Below are 26,258 nucleotides of genomic sequence, written 5' to 3'. Positions count from 1 at the left end.
TTTTTTTCTTAACCGTCTTTTATGATGAGACGCCCCTAGTTAGATTAGAAGGCTGGGTGACTCTAAATGACCAAAATCACCATTCAAATTTTTAATATATATATATATATATATATATAAGAAAATTGAATGGTGACTCTAGTCATTTAGAGAAACCCAACTCACTCATAATGGCAGCCAGATACATTATAATAAATAGTTAAAAGGAAAATAAGAAGAAAAAGTGGTAGATATTTGCATCATTTAATATTAGTTTACACACTTTTTTTCTTGTTTTTCGTTTAAAATTATCCAGGTATGTTATAATAAACAGTTGAAAGAAAAAGAAAAAGAAAAAGTGGTAGACACTTGCATTATTTAATACTAGTTTCACACACTTTTTTCTTGTTTTTCATTCAAAACTATCCATGACAATGAATTGGACAGTCTGCATGAGTGACTTGGGTAGCTAGAGTCACCATTTACCCATTCACTACCAAACCCTTTTGTACTACACTTTGATAAAAATCATTTAGGCTATTGGTTCCAAAAAAAGCAAACAATGAATATTAAGTTGCAAATATAAAAGGCAAATTGTTTTGTAAGCATCCAAAATATCATTTAAAAAAGTTAAAGAATTTTACTTGTTGAAACTCATTTGTTTTCCTTCTCTCTCTCTCATCATCTTTTGAAGGGTATTTCAAACTCTTAAAAAGCAGTTTATCTTCCATCATTTGTTTTATCTCCAGAGTCTAACATCTTTGAATCGATTAGATAATTCCTATCAAGTTTGTATATATATATATATATATATATATAAGCAATAGAAAAACAAGTGCTTGCATGCAATCCTCCTTGAAAATTATGTTTGAGCTCGAGTAGAGTTGTCAAACGGGTTGGATTTGAATCAAATGTGCTTTTAACTATGTCTGTTTGTTCAAATGTTTACATGGGAATTGCTTTTGCTTTCTTTTCTTCTTACTACTAAGATGTTTCAGGTGAGTTGTCTCTTCTTTGCACATGGATTCAAGATTGACCTATTCAGATTCTCAATATTTATGCTCACTTTCCTCTCCCTAAAATATTTTGTCGCTTACAAATGAAGAAAAAGTTTAATGCTATATCCAAATCTAAGTTCGCAATCCGAATATGATATAAATCAAATTTTCAAATTCACATCCGTATTTGAATCTTGCTTTATCCAAATCTGAACTTCATAACATGTGGACATTGGATATATTATATGTATTTGAAGCTAAATCCTATTTGAATTTGAATATGATAGAATAATTATTAAATCAAACCCAAATATGATCTGATACCATTTCCTAAATCTGAATGGAACCAATTTCTTATCCAGATGTTAAAATTTTCCCATACGCATTTTTTTAGGAAGCCATTCAATCTAATATATGATCCAAATCGGATTTATGGGCATCCCTAAGTTCAAGTTGGCTTTCACCAAGCATGATAAAATTCGAATAAATTTTACTTAAATTTAAATAAAGCCAATATATCAACAGCAATTGATGAAAATTAGCAGGAGACGGGCTTGGCTTGACGCAAGCTCGTGTTTGACTCAGTCTAGAACATTTATCAAATAAACTACTTAATTTCAGTGAAATATAAAAAATAAACTAAACAAAACCTTATATACCTACTTAAATTTTGTGATATACATTTGATTTAATTATTCAGATAACTAAATAATGAAATATCCAAATATAAATGCTTTTGTTGTTCTTCCAAAAGATTACTGGAAGGGTATTCTAGGACAATTTCGTCTTTGTATTACACGTGGATCTGTGTGCCTTGTTCTCCTTTTCGTTGTTGTGTTTCAGAAGGTCGCGCTGTTTTGTTTTCAAGGACGGGCAGACCGACGCTGTAGGGTCCGCCTTCTCTCCCTCGTTTCTCAGACCCTTTACGCAGAGAGAGAGAGAGAGAGAGAGAGAGTTCTCGGATGCTTTCTGAGCACGGGCTCCATTAGCGGGCCAAAGCTCAACATCCTTCCCCTCCCTCTCTCACACAGGAGAAGCTCTTGTGATCTTGCTGCTTTCCTTCCTCTCTGGGGAATGGCGACGCCATGGGGCGGGATCGGGGCGTGGGCGGCGGAGGTCGAGCGCGAGGAGCAGGAGGGCGAATCGGTGGGCGGGTCGCGGCTCCCCGGAGAGTCGACGAGCTTCCCCAGCCTGAAGGAAGCGGCCGCCAAACCCAAGAAGAAGAAGCAGGTGATGACCCTCTCGGAATTCCACACGGGCGGGCCACCCGGGGGAAGCCGCTTTTCCGAACCGAAAGGCCTTACGCCGGAGGAGATGCAACGGCTTCCCACCGGGCCGAGGGAGCGATCGGATGGGGAGGAGTATGGCCGCTTGGGTGGCGGGTTCAAGTCTTACGGCGGTCTGAGGATGGATGATGGTGTCGGTCGCGGTGGCGGACGGTGGGATAGGAGGGACCAGGCCGACGGTTCGTGGGGTTCTGGCGGAGGAGGTCGGTCCTATGGGGGTTTCGCTGAGGAGAGGAGGGCGGCTCCTCCTAGGGCTTCTGAACCCGACCTGCCTTCGCGTGCAGACGAGGTCGATAACTGGTCTGCAACGAAGAAATCGCTGGGACCGCCACCGGATTCATTCCGTAGCAATGAACGCTATGGCTCTCTTGGTGGTGGGGCGAGTTCTAGGGCTGACGATGTCGATAATTGGAACACAGGCAAAAGCCTTGCGAGATCGGGGGGCTCCTTCGGATCAAGTTTCAGAGGTCCGCCGCCGGAAAGTGAGCGCCGGCGAATTGTTTTGAACCCTCCGAGCAGAGAAGCTGTGGTGAATGAACCTCCAAGATCTCGGCCGAGCCCGTTTGGCGCTGCCCGGCCGCGTGAAGAAATTCTCGCAGATAAGGGTTTGGATTGGAGGAAGTTGGAATCGGAGATGGACAGCCGGAGGAGCAGCAGGCCGACGAGTGAGCACTCAAGCAGGCCTTCTAGTGCTCATTCAAGCAGGCCGGATAGCCCATTACCGCAGCCAGAGGTAGTGCAGAAGCCGAAGCCTAAGATTAACCCTTTTGGAGATGCAAAACCTCGGGAAGTCTTGCTGGAAGAACGGGGAAAAGATTGGCGGAAGATAGATTTTGAACTGGAACACCGAGCAGTGGACAGGTTGTTGGCCCTCTTCTTGGTTTCATTCTAAAATGCCCTTTTCTCTTTTGTGCTTTTATTTCTTTCTCTTCCTTCATACAGAGCAAATACCAACATGGCATATCATAAATGTCAAAGCGGTGGTTGTGTCTTGAGTTTCCTATATTTTCTGTTCTAATGTGCGTGGGAAGTTTTGATGTTGTCCTATGGTACTAATCTTCTAGACTCTCTAAGTAGTTGCTCTGAATATGTTTGCCTTCTTTTTCTAATCGGCTTTTCATACTAGATTTTAGTGGAAGCTATTTGACTCGCTTCCCGTGTGGGCCGCACTAAAATTCTTTGTCGACACTGTTTTTAGCTTGCAATCAAAAGTTATGGAAATCAACGTGAATATAAAAACTTCATACATTTTTCCTTTTCCTTCCCTTTTCGTCTTATTATTTTAGTTTATTTGTTTAAGCCTTCTTTCTTTCTTCGCCTGTTGGATTTGTTCTCTGGTATATATGGTATATATGTCTTTATGTTTCTCGAAGTCTGCTATCATAGAATAAGAATTTGCAGAAGAAATTATATTCGAAGGTTGTTTATGGGATGATACATGGTAGTCCCGAGTAATTGACCCAAGACCTACTTCAACATTAAGGTCTTCAAGCCAAACCCTGGCCAGGTGAAGGTAGCTCTTATTTGCATAATCTGATAGGACAAACCCATGACCTCAGCTTTACTTATTGGGGGAAAAGAAACAGCACTGCATTCATGACAAATAATTTTTACCATGAAGATGATATCTGTGCAGTGACATAAATTCGTAAAATGAAAGAAGATCATCCAATGCATTTTACCTTCATCAAGAATTGGGCATTCAAAAGCGAGGACATTGCTATTAATGGTGTCTTCAATTTGGTATCTTGATGTTACTTCCACTGATGGTTGTTTTAATATGGAAAAGTAATGAACAGCGATTAGTGTAGCTTAATATGCCTACATTGAAATTGCTAAATGATGAATTCTCCATGCTGCAGTGAGTGGTGGTAGGATGAATTGTATGTTGACCGGCGGACTTGCAGTAGTGCTTCCATTTGCAAGAACTGGGTCTAGTTGAGTTTGGAAAGAAATAGGTCACATAGCGAACTAAGTATGATTTAAAGTTAGTTTAAGAAAGCTAGACTGATGGACTTCATTTGTGTACTTTTGATATCAGGACAATAGAGAGATAAACAAATGCTCATCTTATTTCATTTCTCTGATCAGCTCTTTCTAGAGAATTCATAAGTGCTCAAGGTCAGTCATCAGTTATGATTACATGATTGTCCAAGTAACTGTAATGAACAAGGAATAGAACATCAATTACAAATCTTTCTATTGGTAAATGAAAATAAGAAAAAGCAACATCATCCGATTTCATTTGGTATTGCTTGCTAATTAAACTCAAGTAGCTCTAGCAATATCTCTAGCAATACTTAGACGAACTTCACTGTGATTGTGGTATGTTGATGTAAAAATTTAAGTTTTTAAGAGAATTAGTTGAGACTTGAGAATGTTTATACAGAGAGTAGTTAAGGAAAATGTTGTAAACTGCATATCTGAATCCGTATCAGGCGGACCAAGAATCAGTCACATGTGCTAAAAGTTGATCTTTTGGTTTTAACAATCTTTAAAAAAATCAAATAATTAACAAAAGTGGAGAGTGGTTCATCATGTAATAAAAATGATGTTACTTATAAAGTAATACCTTTGCATCAGATATTGAACCCTGAAGAATTGAAGAAGATATTCAGCACAATATTGAACCCTGAAGAATTGAAGAAGATATTCAGCACAATAAACAAGCATATGTATGACGTGCTTTATCTCACAAGAATGTGATTGAAGTTAAAAGTTAAAAACTAAAATGATCCGTGAACCTAGTCCATGAGGCTCTCCTGTTCATGCATGAAAGTGGCTTCAAAGATAAAACGATAATCTTCTCCACAAAAAGTGGTGTTCTCAGGATACTCTTAAGAGTAAGGAGTCTATTCTAAGTGGCCTCATAGGCTCCTAAACTTGAAAATTAAAAAAGGAAAGAAAATAACAATGGTATTGATGCATTTGGTATTACGCTTGACTATATTGTAGGATATATCTTGCATCTTGAATACAAGAGTGTTTTGTGGGATACACCACATACAGTTCCATTAAAGGAACTTCAGGAGTTCAGTTTTTATAATTTGAGATGGAATTTTATATGAAGTGAAGTAGGTAACAAGAGGTAAGATTGTTGAGTTTCGGTTGTTGGATAATGTAACTGTAAACCTTTGTTTGTTTGTAACAGTAGAAGCATTAATGTATAATTTTATATATTGTGCTAGTTTACATAGGAAACCTTGTAACTATTGGAGACAATGTTGAAGAAATTAGTTAAGCAAGGAACATGTTATAAGTGAGATTTCAATGGAAGAGTCTAAGAAACAGGATTAGTTCTTGGGGCTTTTCTTGTTTAGTTTTTTATGACAAGGGAAATCATTGAGTTTTATGGACATGTAAGACATGTGTTAGGCACAATAGCAATAAGGGTTGTGTGGGGAGCTTGTCATGCATTTCTCAGTTTCAATCATCAATCTTTTTGTGTTTCAGGTCCTTAGTTATGACTAGCGAGTTAGTTAGCCTGTAGTCGGGTCGAGTGGACAGTCCAATTATGGAATAAACCCAGCCCACAACACTCATATATATATTGTAAGGGGAGTCAACCCTAAAAGGCTAATGAAGAATTTGTCATTAAGACAAAGTTAGGCTCTGTCTCTCATGTGGGTGAGTGCGTAAATAGGAGTTAGCAAGAAAAATGCTAACAACTGGTATCAGAGCCGATGGGTGACAAGGTTACCATGAGGGATGCCATGGCTTCCATCGATGCTCACCGGACCAGAATGGAGGAGATTGTGGAAATGGTGGATCAGTGATTCCAAGCAATGGAGGGCCAACACCATGAAGCAGACACAAGGATGCGGTTGTTCCTAGCAGAGCACCAGTCCCTTGTTGCAACAATGAGGGAACTTCTACAACAAGGTAGAAACGCCCCTTTGACCCTAGTAGCGAACACAGAGAAACAGCGGCACTGACTAGGAGTCCAAGCACAAGGGGAGAGGCGCAGACTCAGACTCTGCCACAAGGTACGCCGAATCCTGCTAAATCTGTGCAGGAGAGGGAAAACAGCCATGAGGGAGGGTCGAAACCAGCAAAGATGGATTTTCCACAATTCATGGGAGAGGACCCTTTGAGTTGGATTTTTAAGGCCGGCCAGTTCTTTGAGCGCCACGGAATCATTGGAGATCCACGAGTAAGCCACGCTGCAATGCACTTTGACGGTCCAGCAATCCGTTGGTATCGGTGGCTACTGGTGCGACAAGGAAAACCATCATGGGAGATACTGATCGAGACGATGAAGGCACGATTTGGACCCTCAGCTTACCTCGACTACAACGTCGAGTTACCCCAAATTAAGCAGAGGCACAATTGTGGAATATCAGGAGCAATTTGAAGACCTCAATAACATGGTGAGGGGTTGGCTGATGGAAGCACTAGTTGGGGCATTTGTTGCAGGACTCAAGGATGAAATTAGAATCGAAGTCCAAGCAGCACACCCTCGCAATTTATCAGACTGTTTTGAGCTTGCAAGAATGGTAGAGGAAAAGAATGGAAGTGTTGCTTGATGGGCAGGAAGTTCGTGGTCTTAACCGATCATCATAGCCTGCGGTATTGTCTGCAACCGTAGTCGCTGTCCCCAACTCTCTAGAAATGGATTTGCAAACTGATGGCCTTTGATTTTGAAGTGAAATTTAGAAAGGGTAGGGAAAAAATAGCAGCTGATGGGTTGTCGCGTACCTGCAATCAGAAGGGAGGATTCCTAACCACTATCACCGAAGCCCATCTCAGTCTGTGGGATCAGATCAAGTGGCCCATCACACCGCAGATTCAGCACAGCAGGTCAGGAAGAGACTCCATAGCAATTCACAGAAATGTTATGGGTATGAATGGCGAGATCCATGCATATATTATCAAGGGCATGTCTACATTCCACCAGAAACGGATCTGCCACAGCTGCTCATGGATCATTTCCACAATTCTAAGGCTGCTGGCCATGAAGGACTGGAAAAAAATGTACAGGCATACCTGGGCCACGTTCTACTGGCCAGGGATGATACAAACTATCAAGGACTATATCCAAAGGTGTGAAGTCTGCCAGTGAAACAAACACGACAGGAAGCCTGCAAGACTGCTGCAGCCGTTACCCATTCTAAATCAAATCTGGGAAGACATTTGAATGGATTTCATTGAAGGTCTTCCTAATTACAGGGTTTAGTCAGTGGTCTTGGTGGTGGTCATCCGACTATCCAAATATGTGCATTTCATAGTGCTGACTCACCCTTTTACAGCCAAATCAGTTGCACAGGCATTCCAAGACTTAGTAGGGAGGATACATGGCATGCCACACTCCGTTGTGAGTGATAGAGACTCTCTTTTCTTGAGTACATTTTGAAAAGAGTATTTCCAACTACAAGGGACAAAACTGCAAATGAGCATGGCCTACCATCCACAGTCAGATGGTCAGACTGAAATAGTTAACAAAATTTTGGGCTGCCTACCTTTCACGGGCCGAATTTGCGTATTACACAGGATGACACTACCCTGTAGATATTTCTCCTTTTGAGGCTGTGTATGCAGACCCCTCCCGACTTTACGTACGTACCAGCCGGGCACTGCTAGGGAATAAGTGGTGGACACCCAGCTCCATTGCACAGATGCAGTGCTGGCAGACCTCAAGCAGCATTTAGCCACAGCCCGAAACCGAATGGTAATTCAGTACAACAAGAAGCATCGGGACCAGGAGTTCAAGGAAGGCGAGTGGGTATACCTTCGCAAACCACCCAATGGACTGAACCCTTTGGGGAAGAAGAAAGGGCACAAGTTGTCTCCACGATTTGTGGGCCCTTGTTAGATCAAGAAAAGAGTTGGTTCACTAGCTTACGAACTGAAGTTACCCGAAGGAAGCCTCATACATCCAGTCTTCCATGTCTCCAAATTCATGCCATGTTACAAGGCGCCCACATAAGAAGAAATAGCTCAGGCACCAGCAGTAGAGGAGACTCCGCATTTGTTCCCTGCAGAAAATTAGGAACACGCAGCACTCACACAGTAGATGGGAAAAAGGGGATAGAATAGCTAATCGAATGGTCAAGCTATGACGATCTACCTGCCACTTGGAAACCAGCGGAGGACATTCAGGGCCGATTTCCAGAGTTATCACCTTGAGGACAAGGTGCTTTGTTGGGGGGATATAGTTGTTAGGCACAGTATCAATAGGGTTTGTGTGGGGAGCCTGTCATGCATTTCTCAGTTTCAGTCGTCAGTCATTTTGTGTTTTGGGTCCTTAGTTATGACTTATGACCAGTGAGTTAGTTGGCCTGTAGTCGGGTCGGGTGGACAGTCCAGTTATGGAATAAACCCAGCCCATGACACTCATATATATTGTAAGGGAAGTTAACCCTAAAAGGCTAATGAAGAATTTGAGTCATTAAGACAAAGATGGGCTCTGTCTCTCGTCTGGATGAGTGCATAAACAGGAGTTAGCAAGAGCAGCGCTAACAACATGTCAATCCAAGTGGTGCATGTTTGCCACACCTTGTTTTGGTTGTCTCAGAGCCTGAAAATCGGGTACTCTGCCCACAGAAAGTCCTCCATCAGTGCATCCTCATGGCAAAGGATACGTAGTCCAGTTATTTAATACTGTAGTGGCTAAGACTTGAAATCAGTTGTTCAAGAGAAGTTACACCCAACGGAAGTGTGAAACATTTCTGCATAAATTTGGTAGTCATTTGGAAGTAAATTTCGGCATAATAAATGATAAATATGGAGCTGAGCAAGAGAGACCCTTAAGCAGTCTATTATGATGAAATATATTTTTGGGTTTTTGGTCATTTAGTGTTAATTACCTTGTGTTTTTTTCTCAGCCTATTTGTTTTAGCCGACGAGATAGATTGCATGTCTGTTCTTTCTGTTTGTTTGTAACCAGATACCAGTTACCACTTACCGGTCACGTCATTTGCTTCTGTGTTGCATAAAAAATTGCATATGCTAGAGCCTAGATGTTGTTGCCTATAGGTTTGATTTGACAATGGAGCTTGCTACATGATGATAAATATGAATTCCAGTCTCTGTGCCATGTGAAAAAAAAAGAGATTATTATGTGGATTCTATTCTACCTTATTCAAAAATTTTAGAATTATATTGATCTTCTACGAGAGTCGAAACTCTCTAGTCACTTTTTTTATTGATTAGAAAGGTTGTTGGAGCCACCATGACTCATTTAGATGTGACATGGAAAGTACGATGGTTCTCTCAGGGTGTGTTGGAGGGATGTGGATGGAGACGCCTTGTCTATGACAAGCTATGTCACATAGGTACGGGTACGAGTGCCGGTGCTGGTATAGGTACATATCATTTTTAAAAAACTTGGGTACGGCCGTACACACACATGCACATATACATATATATGTCAAAAAATTTCAAACAAAATAACCAATTGTATGCTGCCAATTGCCATACTTTGAAGATTATGCCTTCAAGAGCATACAAGAAATCCACACACAAAAATTGTATCAAAACATTCAAAATTTAAAGAACTAGCATTATTCTATTGTATTTTGCATAATGTCATCTTCAAGCTCAGAGAAGAAATTCAGATACAAAAATGTGTATTCTTAAAAATGAGACAACAAAGATGATAGAAGAAAGAAGCACGCAATGACAGAGACAAAAGAGTAGGCTCTGGTTGAGCTTTACAATTCTAAAATTGGCAGGAGAAAACAAAAGAGGCATGACACGTATTGCATAAGGAAACAGGGAGACACAGAGACAGAGAAGGTCGATCGAAAGGTGAGAGAGGCGACTTCAGTGTGAGGGTTTCGAGCAGTAGGAGAGGGAGACGGCGAGTGTGCAGGAGAGTGAGGCGGCGAGAGAGACGACTTCCGTGTGAGAGTTTCGAGCAACAGGAGAGGAAGACTGGCTGGAGACAGGAAAACAACTGTTATTGAAAAAAACAGAAGGAAAGAAACAAGCAGAACACTGTGAGCACAGAAAATAGAACAGGGGTGGCCGTCCTCGGCGTCGGCGGTCTTCGCCGACGGCGAAGGCAGGGGTGGAGCCGATGAAAATGAAAAGAAAAATGAAAAAAGGAAAAAAGAATACCGTGACAGTCGCCTCCTACCGTTTGCTGTCGCCAGTCGCAGTCGCCGCTGCCGTCGCTCGGTGAGTGGTAAGAACAGACGAACGAAAACTTTAAGTTTTAAGGGTTTCGTTTCTTTTTGTTTAACGTTAAAATGGGTTTTAAAAGTTAAAATCAAATAATCGTTAAAAATAAAAACGGACGGATTTGGACTCGGTCAAATTTGATCGTGTCCAAAAATGGATGGATACGGCCTTCGGTGCGTTGACCGTAGCAGCACCATCGGCGTACCTAAGCCCGTACCGGTACCGGTGTCGTAGCGGTACCGGACGGGTACTTCACCTTTACTGGCGTACCCATGTATCATAGATGACAAGGTGTCAACTCGTCATGGACAACATGTTGCAACCTTTGAGGGAATGGAAAGAACCTTTAAGAACGTTGCTGTCACGGACAGTCAATCATGTAACCTGCTATGGTTTAGACAGTCTGTCCAGCCTGAGTAACCAATTAACCATGCCCTGACTTCAGCCTGATGGTTGGTGGGATAAAATATATGGTGAATGCCATATATTAAGGCCAACATAACATCGTCTTCCTTTGCATGTTTTTGCTTTTACTTTTTGACTATGGAGACAGTTTTGTACTCTGCCTGTTCATTGCATGGTGCCTGCACTTACACTGTGATGCATCTTTATTTATTCTCAAAGAACCTCATATCAGCATGAAAAAGTTGTACTCCGGACTGTGGACTGGGTGGTGCATTCTTTGTGAGAGTGGTTCTGTCTATGTAGCATGTAACTTTGTTATTTGGATTGCCTAATCTCTGTATCTAAATTACTTGACACTATATTACCTTGCCAAAAATCACTCCCACGTGTTTATAACTTCTATTTTTCTCTGTTGTGGTGCACATACTCAGACCAGAGACGATGGAGGAAAAGATACTAAGAAATGAGATAAATCAGCTGAAGGGAAAGCTATCAACGGATGCCCATGTACAGTTGAATGGGGAATCTGACCAAGATTCAGGCAGACTACAAACACTTCAAGATTTGGTAGTAAAGAAGGAAACTGAGCTGGAATTATTAGTACGGGAGTTGGATGATAAGGTTCGGTTTGGTCAGAGAGGGAATGACAGGCCAGGTTCTGGTGCAAGTAGGACTGGTGTTGGGTACTTGGAGCGCCCATCTTCCCAGTCTGGTGCATCAGAGGATTCAAGAAGTATGGAATTTGCTGAAAGACCTCATTCTCGTGGCGGTGCACCAGATGTGTGGAGTAGAACCGACAATGGGAGAGGGTTCCGTGGTACTAAGGAGAGGGGTTTTCCTGTCAACCGGGATGCAGATAGGTAATCAGCTAACGCAGCAGTACTTCTAAGGAGCCTTTTCTTTTTTCTTCATTTTTTTCCCCTTGAGGAAGTTTGTCAAGAAGCTTCTTGTTTGACAAGTTTAACTCTTGTATGCCTTCAACCTTAATGTCCACCTCGTACTCCTCTCCTCCCCCACCATGACAAGAAGCTTGTTGTTGAAAAAGTTTTACTACAAGTCCTTAACTTTTAATCTGCTCCTCTAACATAGAGGTTTGGAGCTTAAATAACAGGTATAGATGCTCTTAGATGCTTTCTGGGCTATAGTTTCAATTTTCAAAGGTTGAGTATGCCGAGCAGTAGAAAGATGGACGGTGTTTTGGTTCTTTCACCTGCTTTCTGTATTAACAGTTCAGCAGTGATATCCGTATCGCACGATACGGGCCACAATACATTTGTATATCGTAGGCGTATCGGCTGTATCGTGCGATATGGGGGCCGTATCGTACGATACACCCGATACACTTCCGTATCGTATGATACATGGACAAAATGATTTTTTTTTTGTGGTTTTTTACAAAAGAACCTCTCTCTCCCTCTTTCTAAACATGTTTAAAAATTGTGAGAGGGGAAAGTTTGACCAGTTTTTTTTTTACAAAATCACCCATTTATGTGATAAATCGTCGATTTAGAGGAGAACTCGCTTGTGGATAAGAAGGTTTACTCATGGCCCCTGCGGATGATGGGACCTTGATTGATGATAATCATAATATATTATTTGTTGTAAACTTGTAATGTAATCTAAAACACTTTAAAAGTTTAAACTTTAAAGTTGTGATGGATGTTTATTGTGTTATTATGAATTTCTTATGTGTCATTTCTAAACGTGTTGTTACTATATTATGGCTTATGAATGATGTGGTGAGTTTTTTTATATAGAACACATTGTTTTCAATTTCTTTTTTGTTTTTCCTAATTTTACCGAATTTTTCTCTATTTTTTAATTTTTTAAAACTTTTATGAATTAAAAATTTAATTTACGATACGTTACGCTACGTTATGGTACAGTGTATAGGACGGCCTTACCGATACATGTTACAATACGCCTTTTACAACATTGTAGTTAGGCACTGGATTTGCAGTTTCTCAGAGAATAAAGACTGAAGATTGAAGTGATCATGAATACAATTGCACATTTGCATACTGTTGAAAGTGAAATGTCCATCGAAAACTATTACATTTGTTTCTTTTCTTTCCTTTGTAGGTTGAAGTCCAAGGAAAGATGGTGATGCAGAAACTGCTGTAAGTTTATTAGGCCTTCAAACACAAATAACTTGTTTTGTTTCCATTCCTTTTTAATATTTCTGCACTGAAAAGTGACAGAGATGCAGGCTGTGGATAGACCTCTCATAATTTTATTGTAACTTGATGCAGTGTATAATTGCATTTTTCATGTCAAGGCAAGCAGCGTCGTGTTGTTCTTGTCTCATTCTTCATTTATTTCCTCTCTTGTTGTTTAATACCGAGGAATTTATATGTACAAACTGAGATGTACTCTTATTGGTTATTCGAGATCTTTAATTTGTGCGCTGTTTCCTCAGGCTCTGTGATTATTTGGTTGGTAAATGGTAATCAGTCGCATGATTCCTTCTTTGGTCATTCTCTGAACTTTTGTGCCTGCAGATTTTGAACAAATCCACAATCTCCAGAGGTATTTCCATCCAGGGGTGCTACATTCTGATGGCATGGTGATGAGTGTTGATTTGGGTTGAGGGATGCTTGTACGTGGTTAAAGTGAACGTGATGTTTGTCCCAACCTATTCCTCCCTTCCCTCTCTCTCTCTCTCTCTCTCTCTCTCTCTCTCCCTTTGGTGGTGTGGTAACTCTGGAATGATTTTGAAAGGTTTTTGAACTTCCCTGTCTGGGTATTATCTGATCCGTTTTACTGATCTTGCGACGTGCTTTTTCACGGAAAGGAGAGTGGCTTGGACGAATTACTGTGGAAATTGTATGAAAGTTGAAGCTCTTTTTGTGAATTGTTTATGGTCAGGCTCGCCTATTGCATTGTGTGTGTGTCAATTGACTGTAGAATGCCCATTTCTGCAAGTCACTGCATTTACTTGAATAATTCACAATTGTCGTCTTTTGCCTGTCTTCATGTCTGTCTGTGAACCGTCCACCGGATTTTATTTGATACATTTGCGATGGCGTAACCGTGGATGTTGCAGAGGTGGTTTGCCAAAGTTTCTTTTTGTTTACCAATAAGATATCCATGCACTGCCTAGAGAGCTCGATTGCAGTCTTGTTCAAAGCGGGTGCATCTCTGCTGGCAACTGCCTTGCCTCCATAGGAAATTAGTTTCAATAGGATGTAACGGTTGAAAAGTAATTTCTTGAGCAAATGTATGAAAGGATCAATTCTATTGGCAGTGTCATATTCAAAATTTTTCACATTCGCCAGATGAAACCTCACCTCGAAAAATCTCCCCACTTACCATCTTAACCAAATTACTTGCCTTTTCTTACCATTATAATAACTTTTCCACCTATTAGCATTGGGCCAAGAAACTCAAAGGTGCTCCACTAATGAACAAGAGGGAGAGAACAATCAGCAGTAGCATTGCGTGGTCGATAAGGTGCTTCATTATGCTCTGCATGGACGCTGTTTCCTTCTCCAAGAACACCAAGATAGATGACTGTTAAAGAGCAAAAATTGATCAAGCTACTATAAGCTAAAACTTTTAAACTAACTTTTCTTAAAAAAAAAATGAAGAAAGAAAAAGGGATGGAGCACAACTGATAGTTCTTTAAAATGTCACTCCACATGAGTGTTTATGAACTATTGTTTTAAACTAAGGATCTTCTAAAGCACACCTTTTAATGCAGCATCGAAGCTAAGATCTAAGACTATCAAGCGCAACCTTAGTATACAAATTTCAAGTCATTCTGCAGCATGTGCCTCTCCATGAATCTGTCAATTTTTAGTAGTAGTCAGACTTCTCTTTCTCTTTCTCTTCCCCCTCTCCCTTTCAACACGCAGACACACAATGCACCAACATCTAAATTGAAACTTGAGAGGGAAAGTAAGTGAACTAAGAAAAGTAAGTGAAAGAAATTGCTTAGTTGGAAAAAAAAAAACAATACAGAAAACCACAAACCATTTGAAGTGCATACTCCGACGTTGGCAGCAAAGAGTTAGTGCCTGGATTCCAAATGAGAGTAGGACTGTTTAGGCTCCATTAATGGCATATTCCAGTGTGGGTACCATCAACAGAACAAGCAAGCTACCGTGATCGAAAATGATTTCTTTCACATAATGTGATAACATGTGATTTCATTATGTACTGATTGGATGGCAAGGAAGTGCAAATGATTCCAGGGTACTATACAGTGCATTTCATCACCAGATTGATCCCTTCGTCATACTTAGAAGTGAAATAAATTTAGTTTATGTGTGATGATTTACAAAAATATGTAAATAATGTATTGATGATATAATATGTAGGAAAATATTATCTTATCGATGGTGGTTATCCAGATGTTTTTGGCTCATTAACTCCTTATTGAGGTCATCATTATCATGTGTCTAATTTTAACTTATATGAGATGGGTAGTATTAGAACTAGCGATTTGTGTATTACGTGGTTTCATTTTAGAACACAATCCTAATGCTGAGAAATTTGATGTTGATGAGGGTTGGTCAAATGAGACTGTGTCATCTTCTTCTTTCGTAGGTCAACATGAAGTTACGACGCAAACAACTCAATGAAGAAGCAAAAATGAGTTGTGCACATCCATGACAACTCAAATCAAATGGTTCACTCATTATAAAAGTAGTGTATTTCATGTGACTACCTAATATATTGTTATATGTAAGTTGTATCATATTGTGTTGACTCTATTTGCAGAATTGATTTTTCATTATCATTGCATGGGCCTAATTCGTTCTTTTTTGTACCGCGTCGAAGATGAAGCCCTAGCAAATGTATTATGTTGTGTTTGAAGTAGTGGCGGAGCCAAAAACATTGGTTGTAGGAGCACCCATTTAAAAGTATTCATATGAAGGGACACCTATATATATATAAAAGTAAATATTTAAAGATGTCTGTATAAAAATCAGCACACATAAAGATGCCTGTATAAAAATCAAGAAAATTTAGGAGGCTGGTGTGGGCAACTGCCCACACGCCAAGGCAGTCACGGGGCATTTGCGATAGTCAAGAGTGTTGCCAGCCGCAAGTATACTGTTACAAAGGTTCAATCCACAACTTTTTTCCTACTTTTGTAGCAGCAGACACACATTCTAAGACGAAGAAGATTGAGGAGCATTGCAGAAGAAGTTTTAGACAAAATAAAAAAAGAGTCCAAATTGTGTTTATTGTTATGTGGTTGTATGTCTGCTTTTTTTTTTTTTTTGTCATCTTATACTCAGTCTGTACATGATGAACAACTTATTTGCTGGACAGTACTCATTTCTTGTACTTTTTTTCTACTCAGTCTGTCGTGATGCTCTAATCTGATTTCCGATGGCCTTCTCTTTTAAGTTCAATCAGTTATTCAAGCGTGACTATACCGATTTTTTTTCGTTTAACTGTTTTTTTTTCCTTCGCTTTCCACCCGATGACCTCTATTTTCTTCCCACGCGGCATCTCCGTCCTCTGTTCTTTTGTCATCAGTCATCACCATTGAGCCTCTGGAAAAACTCATGAGCCCCATATTCTCCGCCTCAGCTCTACCGTCTCTCCTGCAAAGTCGGGTGCCTCGGCCTCTTCTCCTCTTCGCCATGGCAGGTTCTCTCTCTCTGTCTCTGCCGAGAAACTGCGGAGGCAAGCACAGACAGCAACAGCAATTGCATTGGCGATCTCGTATTTTAATGGAGCAGAGATCTGATCGCCACCCAATACATGACATGTGGCTCGCGTTGGGCAGCACAACTCATGTCTTTACTGTTCTTCACAATGTTTACATTCTTTTGGAAAGGAGCCACATTCTGTAATTAAGTTTTTCCAATGCCTTGTTGCATCTTTATGTTTCAACTAAGAGAATAGAATATGCAGAGCTTATGTTTGTGAAAATGCCCATAAGAAACACATGAATAAAGTTGAACATTATAGTCCAGATGATTTGGCTACCATGCTTGTAGAACACAGTCATCTGTGTTGAGCTTAGGCCTGCTGCTTCACTGAGTGGTATTCAGGCAGATGCGGTTGGAATAGAGTTAGACCTGCAGGTTATTTTTTTCTAAAAAACTTGCAGGCTGTATCTGCAACAACTCTCCTGATAAAAAGTTTTTCTTTTTCCAATTCTGGTTATAATGATTTTTTCAGTCGAAATGTCGGTGGTATTTTGATGCCATCTCTGATTTTTTCAGTAGAAATGTCGGTGGTATTTTGATGCCATCTCTGATTTTTTCAGTAGAAATGTCAGTGGATTTGAGGCCGGAGTGAAGGGGGCGGTAGGCTCGCGGATCTCAGGTCTGTGGTGATCAAAAGCAACCTTAAAGCTCACGCAAGGTTACACACTACTCTACGTCAACAGCCTTTCCATTAGATTAGAAAGAAATTAAACCAATTTAGCTTCCTAACTTGCGCAGTTACTTTATCATGAACATATATTCTTTCCTACCAATTTGCTTCTTGAGAAATGGAAAATTTTATTCATAAATGAAGGAACCATGAACACCGGAAAACTTTTGCTTAAAGCATATATTCCAGCAGGAATATGTTGTATATGTAACGCATCAAGCTCACTTTTTCTGCTTTATGAAGAAGTTGGCAGTGCCCAGGGAGATGCCGCTGCCAAGAATATACGCACATACAGCTATCCTGCGTTCCACTGCTCAAATTAGAACACTGCCCATTTCCCTGTCGACATTCTGATCTTTTTATAAGCAATTTATACTGAGTTAAATCACACATTAATATTCTTTACAGATGAATCTGAGCAAATATGAAAAGATCCAAAAAGGAATCATACACATGAATATGCCTTTTTTTTGTCAGATGAAACTGGAAAATTAGAAAATACAATTTTTTTTTACGACCAACTTTAATCTAAAGTCTACTAAAGCCTTCATTTGCATCAAGCTTTGGATGCAATAACAAGAACATGCGTAAGTTTTGATCTTTTCATCTAATTTCATTTAACTAGTTAGATTAGGTGGGAAATAGGCAGCTGCTATACACTTTATGGACAATCTCAATGGCCTTTTTTGGTCATACTACAAGAACTTGAGTGTGCTTTATGAAAAGCTGATTGATAGATTATAATCAGTTGGTGAGCTTTTTTAAATTGAAATTAATATTTTAATGTTGGTGGGCCAAGAGCACGTTGGACGTGGAACTTGGTGGTTCATAAAAAGCTTCAACCACCTTCTCCTTTTTTTCTTTTTCTTTTTCTTTTTCATTTCATTATATATATATATATATATATTCTTTCGCTTAAGGACGAAGTGTGTGGATCACATAATTAATTGGTTTGGCTTCATCGTTTCTCACCACACATGCCACGCCAACGCATAATAAAAAGATGATAGAATATGTCTCTAAATATATTTATATATATTTATTATGTGTGTAATTGTTATATAATATTTTAGATTAATGATGAAGGCAATTGGGTGGCGTAGTCCACGCCCCAGAGATGGGGAGATCGGAACGCGTAGTCCTCCTCTCGCGAGTCGTGACCGCAACGGCAAGCAAGGAACAAGCCGTTTGCGTATGCGGTCGGCGAAGAACGGGACAAACACGTCAAAAGGAAATTCCCACTTTGCCCCCTCCCACCCTTTCTCGAGTGCATGAAATTTCCTTTTTAAAAAAAATATATGAAAAGAACTGGAAGGATTCAAGGTGAAGTTTTTCTTTCTTTTATTATTATTATTTTTTCTAAACTGCAAAGCGTTAGTTGTGTGTTCTTCCACAATAGTTGGATGCTAAATAGACGGTTTAATAGGAAGAAGTCACTTAAACGGTTTTAAACACAGTAACCTTATGTTACCGTCCGTCCCTTGAACCTGCAAAAAAAAAAAAAGGTAGATTTATAAGTCATTATTATAATATATGTTTAATATTTTAAGATAAATTCATAATGCAACAGTAATAATGTGTTAATGTTATCAAATAGCTTCTTAGGAATCATTTGGCACGAGAAACACTTTATGAATGACTTACGAAACAGCAGATGTATGAAACAATAGAACTGTTATGAAACACTTTAACAAATCTTATATATTTTTTAGGAAAGATTTGTGAAACAAAAACAATATGTTACTGTTACCAAACAATTACTCGAAGGCCTAACGGTAGGTTCACCGTCAAAGGGCGTGGAAGCATAGGGTTGTTCTTTTAAAGTACACGGCGCGGTTTTAAAGCATATTTTCGGTAGGACCATGTTTGATGGAAGTGGCTGGAGGTAGGAACCGCGGGTGTCCGGACCATTATGATACTGAGCTGGCTTTTCAAGAACTCCACTGGGGCAAAAACGGAAGGGAGACAAATTTTTTGAATTAGCAAAAATAGTTACTTTGTTATTTTATTAATGATATTGCTATTTATTAGGGAAGATTTGGTTCCATCGAAAATTTTATTACCATAAAGTCTAGGTTCCATATACGGCACTACTAATAAGGACATTTAGCAACAGATTGATTTAGTCTGTTCTAGTCAAAATATTTTTCACTGTTGCCATATAAATAATTAAATACATCACAAAAAATGGAAGTGTAAGCACTAATAAAAAAGAGAAAACTTATTCTTTATTTTGAAAAAAAAAATGCTATGAGCGTGATGAATATCTGTTGAGTTGGATATGGATCTCGTTTGTCTTTTTGGCAGATATTTTTTATTTTTTATGTGTTAATTTTCAATATTAAGGGCAACAAGGCAGGAATCACTTGTTTCCCATAATTTTTAGTAAGTATTTTTTTTTTTTTAAGTAAGGAAAAGATGAGATTGAGCATTTTCGGCAGTAAGTACATTTGGATCTGAATCCGGTTCTTTAAGTGTTTTTCAACCCGATGTTTGGCATCTGCCGCCTGCTGGAAATGGCGTAAAAGGTTGAGGGCGCATGGGAGACGCAGAATTTCCTCAAAAGAAGAAAAGCAAGCGGACAATTTCAGCCTTTCTCTCGCCTTCTTTCTTCTTGTCGTGGTCGTTGCCCTCTGTTTTGGGCGGTGGGTGGTGGAGGAGAAGGAGAAGGAAGAAGAAGATCGGGAGGAGGAAGAAGATCGGGGATTCTTGCAGGGTTGGGGTGTGCGAGTCGCCTGCGATCTCCTCCCCCTACCCTCTCTTACTCTCTCCCTCTCTTTCTCTTTTTCTCTCTCTTCGCCAATTTCAAATTTCCAAGTTGCTGTCTCGACGCGGAAAGGATTCCTTGGACAAGGCACAGATTTGAAGCTTCAGTTTCTGACAGGCCACCGGGTTTCTCTCTCTCTCTCTCTCTCTCTCTCTCTCTAATTGTCTGTTAGGGTTGTTGGGAAAAAATGGTCAAGCAGGGAGTGTTTTTGAAAATTTTTCTTTTCATATGGATCGATTTTGTTCAAAGAAAACAGGGGGTTTGAGAGAGCGAGAAAGGGAGACGGGGAGAACGGGAGAGAACGAGCGGGAGAGTGGTGATGAGAGAAAGAGGTAGAACGAGAGGGAAGAGACGAGGGAGGAAGAGAGAGGACGAGGGATTGAGAAATAGAGCAGGAGTAGGACGGTAGTGGAGGCAACAATTACCCAAATTTCTTTTTCTTCTTTAATTTTTTTAAAAAAATTTCCTGGATTAGAAGCTTGAATCTCTGCCTTGTTAATTTGTGATAGAGAAATCTGGTTTTATCGGTCTTAGCACGAAATTCTAGATAGAACTGATATTTCTTGTCTATAGAGGGCTGAATGGGACATACGGTTGAGTTTTTGAGGGCTGTTTCTCTGAATTCGGGTGTTCATGGCGAAAGATGGAATTTTGAGCACAGAATGTGGGGAAAAGAGAAAAATTTCAGTTCTGTATTGTTCAGATGAGGCTGAAGCTGTACGGTTCCTTTTTGGATCCTAATTAGAGTTAATTTCAAAATAAAAGGGGCTTTTATGGTCTTGTATGGGCTGGATTAAAAGGAGGTGTATTTGGGAAGACTTGGCAGCGTAGTTGAAGGGCTCGTTGTTGGTGAGGCTGCTGGACGCATAGGGTGAATGGGTTGAGACCTCTAACTGAGATTAATGACTAATCATATTATCTAATTTTTAAATAGGTAAGTTGGTTTGCAAAACCGCATCCAAGGACGTACCTGGAGAGCGTACTGCTGAATAGTGTTTGTTGGCGATCAGATTTTTAGTATAATTTCTTTAAGCATATATTCTTGATATTTAGTCTGTTGAAGCTGAATACTGTTTTATTCTTTGGTGATCAGATTTTTAGTATAATTTCGTTAAAGCAGATATTCTTGATGTTTAGTCTGTTGAAGCATTGATGGTTATGTTTAAACATGCAATCGATTGTTAGCAAAACTGAATTTCAATGTTTGTTTATGAGTTATTTAATTATTTGATGTACGGATCATGAAATAGATAAATATAGCAGATGAAGCATGATGGACCTTTTGCTTAACCATGATTTGTTAAGTTATATGCTAAACAGATTTAAATTTAGATGTTCATAGCTATTTGAAGTTGGTTAAATAATCTTTTATGATTATGCCATTATATCATGTATGATTGAGCTCTCTGACGAAAGAATGAGTTGAGAAGCAGGGTTGGCTTTATTATTAAAAACGTCAGACTATGTCATACTACAGAGATTGACTTGTTATGAATGAGAAGACAAATTTATCAGAATACTAATAAAACTTTGTCTATCGTGACTGGCAGCAAGAGCTGCCTAAGGGCAGTGACCGCCGATAGCCCGCAAGGTCCCTGAGGGGCGAGGAGCAAGTCCTCTTAACTCTCATGCATTTTCACTTATGGCGAGTTGGAAAAAAAAAATGGTCACTAGTTGTAACATTCTACGAAAGAACAAGTCTTTCAAAAGTGGAATCTCAAGTGGAGAGCGAGTCTCTCTTGAGGTGGTAGGGCGAACTCTAAGAAAGAGATTGATATACGAAAGCTAAAAGTCCAATAGCAGTCAATTGAATTTTCAGTGAGTTCAATGGCAGACATTTAAGTTTTAAGCGTAAAACAACTCTAAGAGATATGCTTGAATGCTTGTTTATATGGTGTGATCTCTTGACTGTTGATATCATGTGTTTTCTTTTGATTCATATTATCTCATTGTATTATGCTCACTGAGTCAGTAAGACCCACCACTTGTGTATTTCTCTTTTTCAGCTGATTAAGATAGCCTTCTGAGAAGGCAACTAAGCCTCAGTTTATATTTAAGCCCCTGAGTTCCCAGCATAATAGGTGCTACACTATTAGCTATAAATTAGACTCATCTTTATTGAAATTGCATTGCATATCATGTACAAAGTAGCCATTACATTTCAATTTCCTGCTCATATTTTCAGTTTTAAATTGAAATTGTATCCTAGTGACCATTAGATTTTGAGGTGACATTATTTGCCTTTCTGTTGATGGGAGAATACCAATGTCTGTTATATGTCAGTGCAGTTATCCCTGCAGAGACAGTTGCATCTCATGTAATGAAAAATCTAATAACTTCTTCCTTAATTTTCTTTTATTTTCCTCCAATCAGGGGAATTGGCGGCATAAATTTTTTATGGTACCTTCTTTTCATGTTTGTCTGTCGTTTTACAGAGACAGTTGCATCTCATGTAATGAAAAATCTAATAACTTCTTCCTTAATTTTCTTTTATTTTCCTCCAATGAGGGGAATTGGCGGCATAAATTTTTTATGGTACCTTCTTTTCATGTTTGTCTGTCGTTTTATATTTGATAAATGATAAATCCTTGCAATCTCTCTCTCACTCTCTCTCTCTCTAGACAGCCTCCTCCCTCGCCAACCAAAGGAGTTTGACAAATGAAATTTATGCATTATGAAATTCCATGCCATCTAAGATGAATGAGTAAAAGAACCAGGAGATAATTGAGGGACAGATCAATGTGTAGTTTTAATCCTATCTGTTTCCTCGTTTCTCAATCTATGAGTTTAAAACTGGAGTTTGATTGCAAATAAGTGTTCAGCTTTAAGATAAAGGATTGTAGTTTTTTCTTTGTCTAAGGTCTTGCCAACGTGACCAAATAGTTTGTCGTTTGCATTTCATTAGGTTGGTGTTTCTCCATTCGTTGCTGCATATCGAGAATTATCTCTGTTCTCAACGTGTGGGTCATGGAAATCAGTCGCTCTGTTTTAGTAAATTACATATCAGAAGAAACAAGTGGAATAGAAACGAGTTTATCTATCTGTGCTTCTTTATAGCAGAACATTTTGGATGTACTTTATGTCAATACTCTGAATTTGCCAGGTCCTTTTCCATTTTCTTTTTTGTCCTTTCTTTGAGGTTGGGAAGGGGAGAGCAAATTATTACACCAAGGTTAATGTTATTTTGGTTCTTCTCTTGTGTAATTATTTTCTTATGAAGGCCTTTGTTTTCATTCCAGATCCTACTGCCGGAGTGAAGCTGAAGGTGTGGATAAATTCCAGCATTTGAGTTAATATTTTCTACATAATTTATCTGAATCACTTCCATGAAAAAAAGTCTGAAGTTCTGAACTTCCACTTGTGCCTCTTACTCTAGCCTCAATTCCTTGATGGGGAAGCCAAGCGGAAGGAAAAAGAAACATCTCTCAGAGAAGACTAATGATGTTGCCGAGAAGCAACATAGGACAAGAGAATCACCAATTAAATCTGTGGATGAAGACACAGCTGTTTTTGTTAACAGAGCTTCTGAGTTGAAAGAAGAGGGCAATATATTTTTTCAGAAGAGGGAGCATGGTGGAGCCATTGCGAAGTATGAGCAAGCTCTTAAGCTTCTTCCTAGCAGCCATATTGACCGTGCATATCTTCACAGCAACCTTGCTGCTTGCTATATGCAACTAAACCCTCCCGAATATGACAAGGCTATCAACGAATGCAATTTAGCTCTTCTAGTTGCCTCCAAGTATAGCAAAGCTTTGCTAAAGAGGGCAAGATGTTATGAGGCTTTGGACAGACTGGATTTGGCCTTGATAGATGTAACTAAGGTCCTTAACGTGGAGCCTAACAACATGACTGCGCTGGAGCTGTCAGAGAGGCTGAAGAAGGAAATTGAAAAGAAGGGTTTAAAGATCAATGGCATAGAAGATATTTCTGTAGAAGTTAATAATTCACATACAGCACAGTCTCAAGTCAAAACACCAGGGAAAGGGGGATCAAAGAAGAAGAAGAGCAATAGGGTTCAAGATAAGCCCATTTTGGAGGAGAATCCGAAGGAGGAAGCTGTCAGATCAGTGAAATTGGTTTTTGGTGATGATATAAGATGGGCCCATGTCCCACTTCAATGTGGTATTAGACAGTTGCGAGAGATTGTAAGCAGTAGATTCCCTTGCTTAAAGGGTTTCCTGATTAAATACAAGGACCAAGATGGTGACCTTGTCACAATAACCATCACAGAAGAGATTAGATGGGCAGAAGAGTCGGTTGGCCCTCAAGGATTGCTTCGGCTGTACATTTTTGAAGTCAGACCTGAGCAAGATCCTTTATTTGAAGAGATAAAAGGTGGAGTAGAAACAGAAAACTCTGGATCTGCTCATAATAATTGTTCCGAGAATGGAAACTCCGTGAAGTGCTTAGAGCATGGGGTGCACATAGATACCTGGATTGTCCAGTTTGCTCAGATGTTCAAGAACCATGTGGGAATTGATTCTGATGCTTATTTGGATCTACATGAACTTGGGATGAAACTTTATACAGAGGCAATGGAGGACGTTGTTACATGTGAAGAAGCTCAGGATCTCTTTGACGTTGCAGCTAACAAGTTCCAGGAGATGGTAGCTTTAGCATTGTTCAATTGGGGAAACATCCATATGTCAAAGGCAAGAAGGAGGGCACTTGTTGAAGAAGATGCGTCTAACGAAGATGCACTTCTTGCAAAGGCAAAAGATGCTTATGACTGGGCATACGGACAGTATGTGCATGCAGGGGGAAGATACAGAGAGTCACTAAAAGTTAAGCCGGATTTCTATGAAGGCTTTCTTGCACTTGGGCAACAGCAATTCGAGCAAGCAAAACTTTGTTGGTACTTTGCCGTTGGAACCAAGGTAGAACTGGAATCATGGGATGCTTCAGAAATCATTGAACTATTTAACAGTGCTGAGGACAACATGGAGCATGGAGCACACATGTGGGAAGAAATAGAGCAAGAGCGTCTGGATGAACTTAAAGCCGGTCCCAAGTCGAACAGTGAAAAAATTCTATTACAAAAAATGGGCTTGGATGGTATTTTTAAACAACTTTCTCCTGATGAAGCTGCTGAACAGGCATCTAACATGAGATCACAGATCAACCTTTTGTGGGGCACAATGCTATATGAGAGATCCGTCATAGAATTCAAATTGGGGCTTGAGACATGGCGAGAATGTCTCGTGGCTGCAGTCGACAGATTTAAACTTGCAGGAGCTTCTCCGACTGACATTGCTGTCATGAAGAAGAACCACTGTTCCAATGCGACTGCTCAGGAAGGTAATTCTTCATAAAAAAATCTATTGTCACAAAGCATACTTTAGATACATAATCGGTGATGGTTCTTTTCTGATGATCTGATCCCTTTTGTGGGAAGTACGTCTTTGTTCTTACAATTTAAGCATTTAACTATTTCTTTTCTCTTGTTTGTCCTTTCAGGGGTGGGATTTAAGATTGATGAAATTGTTCAAGCGTGGAATGAAATTTATGATGCCAAAAAGTGGATCAGTGGTGTTCCGTCATTTAGACTAGAGCCCCTATTTCGGCGGAGGGTTCCAAAGTTGCTGAATGTCTTGGAGCATCTATGAACAACTTCTATTCGTAGCCATTTCATAATGGAATCAGAACAAAGTCATCCGTATTTGTGATAATTGTTTATGGTGTATCATCCGTTTGTTTATGCTTGGAATCGGTTTTGTTTCTTTAGGTACGTTTCTACTAGTGTGTGCAGTTTGATCTTTTTTGCACCGTTAGATATAACATGCATAAAGTATATGTTGGCCTCTGATATAATCCTTTCCTTGGCTTCCTCAGGTAGAGCAATAGAAGACTGGAATTCGAGGGTAGAGTGTTGTACCTGGTCATACTTGATGTAATTATCATTTTTTTAGTGTAAAGTGTAATAAGGTTATTGCTTACAAACTAGGTAATTCTTTTGCAATTTTTTGTGTATTTGGATATTCCTTGTAGAATACGTTTCCTTGCATTTATGCCATGTGTGTGTGTGCCCGGATTGGAAAAAATTAAAGACCGAAATGTTGCTGAACTAGGCTGCACTGTGTTTTTCTATTTGAAAATTTCTCGTGCGAGCTTTTTCTTTTAAAATTCTCTTTCATGCTTCATATGCTATGCTGACATCTACCTGGATAAAGCTAAAGCAAATTCAGATGAGAAAGGTTTAAGGATCTGCACAACAAGAAACTTCTATTATTTATATTGATAGGACTTCCATCTCCGTAGTGAATATTTACGTTACCCAACAGTCTAACATTGCCGTCTCAGCTGATTTGGAGATTGATGAGACAATCCTGACATTGTATTGTCTTGTCCTGTCGTACA

The 26,258-nt window shown here is 39.6% G+C and overlaps 2 protein-coding genes across 6 annotated transcripts; both read left to right on the top strand.

The window, feature by feature from the left end:
- Positions 1 to 1,876: 1,876 nt before the first annotated feature.
- Positions 1,877 to 13,595, top strand: LOC116247887 (eukaryotic translation initiation factor 4B2-like). 2 transcript variants are annotated; one of them, XM_031620312.2, is made up of 4 exons: positions 1,877 to 3,124; positions 11,224 to 11,652; positions 12,875 to 12,912; positions 13,294 to 13,595. In XM_031620312.2, the coding sequence occupies exons 1-3, from the start codon at positions 2,052 to 2,054 to the stop codon at positions 12,897 to 12,899; spliced, it is 1,527 nt and encodes a 508-aa protein (XP_031476172.1). In that variant the 5' UTR covers positions 1,877 to 2,051; the 3' UTR covers positions 12,900 to 12,912; positions 13,294 to 13,595. The 2 variants fall into 2 exon arrangements, with proteins under 2 accessions (XP_031476172.1, XP_031476171.1); XM_031620311.2 differs by lacking the exon at positions 13,294 to 13,595 and adding an exon at positions 13,045 to 13,210.
- A 6,091-nt stretch (positions 13,596 to 19,686) lies between these two features.
- Positions 19,687 to 25,965, top strand: LOC116247616 (protein PHOX1). 4 transcript variants are annotated; one of them, XM_031619818.2, is made up of 5 exons: positions 19,687 to 20,026; positions 23,141 to 23,166; positions 23,278 to 25,199; positions 25,359 to 25,626; positions 25,734 to 25,965. In XM_031619818.2, the coding sequence occupies exons 3-4, from the start codon at positions 23,291 to 23,293 to the stop codon at positions 25,505 to 25,507; spliced, it is 2,058 nt and encodes a 685-aa protein (XP_031475678.1). In that variant the 5' UTR covers positions 19,687 to 20,026; positions 23,141 to 23,166; positions 23,278 to 23,290; the 3' UTR covers positions 25,508 to 25,626; positions 25,734 to 25,965. The 4 variants fall into 4 exon arrangements, with proteins under 4 accessions (XP_031475678.1, XP_031475679.1, XP_031475680.1 ...); XM_031619819.2 differs by having other exon boundaries at positions 23,141 to 23,190; XM_031619820.2 differs by having other exon boundaries at positions 23,122 to 23,166.
- Positions 25,966 to 26,258: the final 293 nt, after the last annotated feature.

This window comes from Nymphaea colorata, chromosome 2 (genome assembly GCF_008831285.2).
Source record: "Nymphaea colorata isolate Beijing-Zhang1983 chromosome 2, ASM883128v2, whole genome shotgun sequence".
NCBI lineage: Eukaryota > Viridiplantae > Streptophyta > Magnoliopsida > Nymphaeales > Nymphaeaceae > Nymphaea > Nymphaea colorata.
This window is presented reverse-complemented; position numbering and strand designations above follow the sequence as displayed.

Coding starts and splice junctions, on each gene's coding strand:
- LOC116247887 (XM_031620312.2), top strand. CDS start 2,052: ATGGCGACGCCATGGGGCGGGATCGGGGCGTGGGCGGCGGAGGTCGAG. Junction 3,125..11,223: donor GAACACCGAGCAGTGGACAG/GTTGTTGGCCCT, acceptor GCACATACTCAG/ACCAGAGACGATGGAGGAAA. Junction 11,653..12,874: donor GTCAACCGGGATGCAGATAG/GTAATCAGCTAA, acceptor TTTCCTTTGTAG/GTTGAAGTCCAAGGAAAGAT.
- LOC116247616 (XM_031619818.2), top strand. CDS start 23,291: ATGGGGAAGCCAAGCGGAAGGAAAAAGAAACATCTCTCAGAGAAGACT. Junction 25,200..25,358: donor CAATGCGACTGCTCAGGAAG/GTAATTCTTCAT, acceptor TTGTCCTTTCAG/GGGTGGGATTTAAGATTGAT.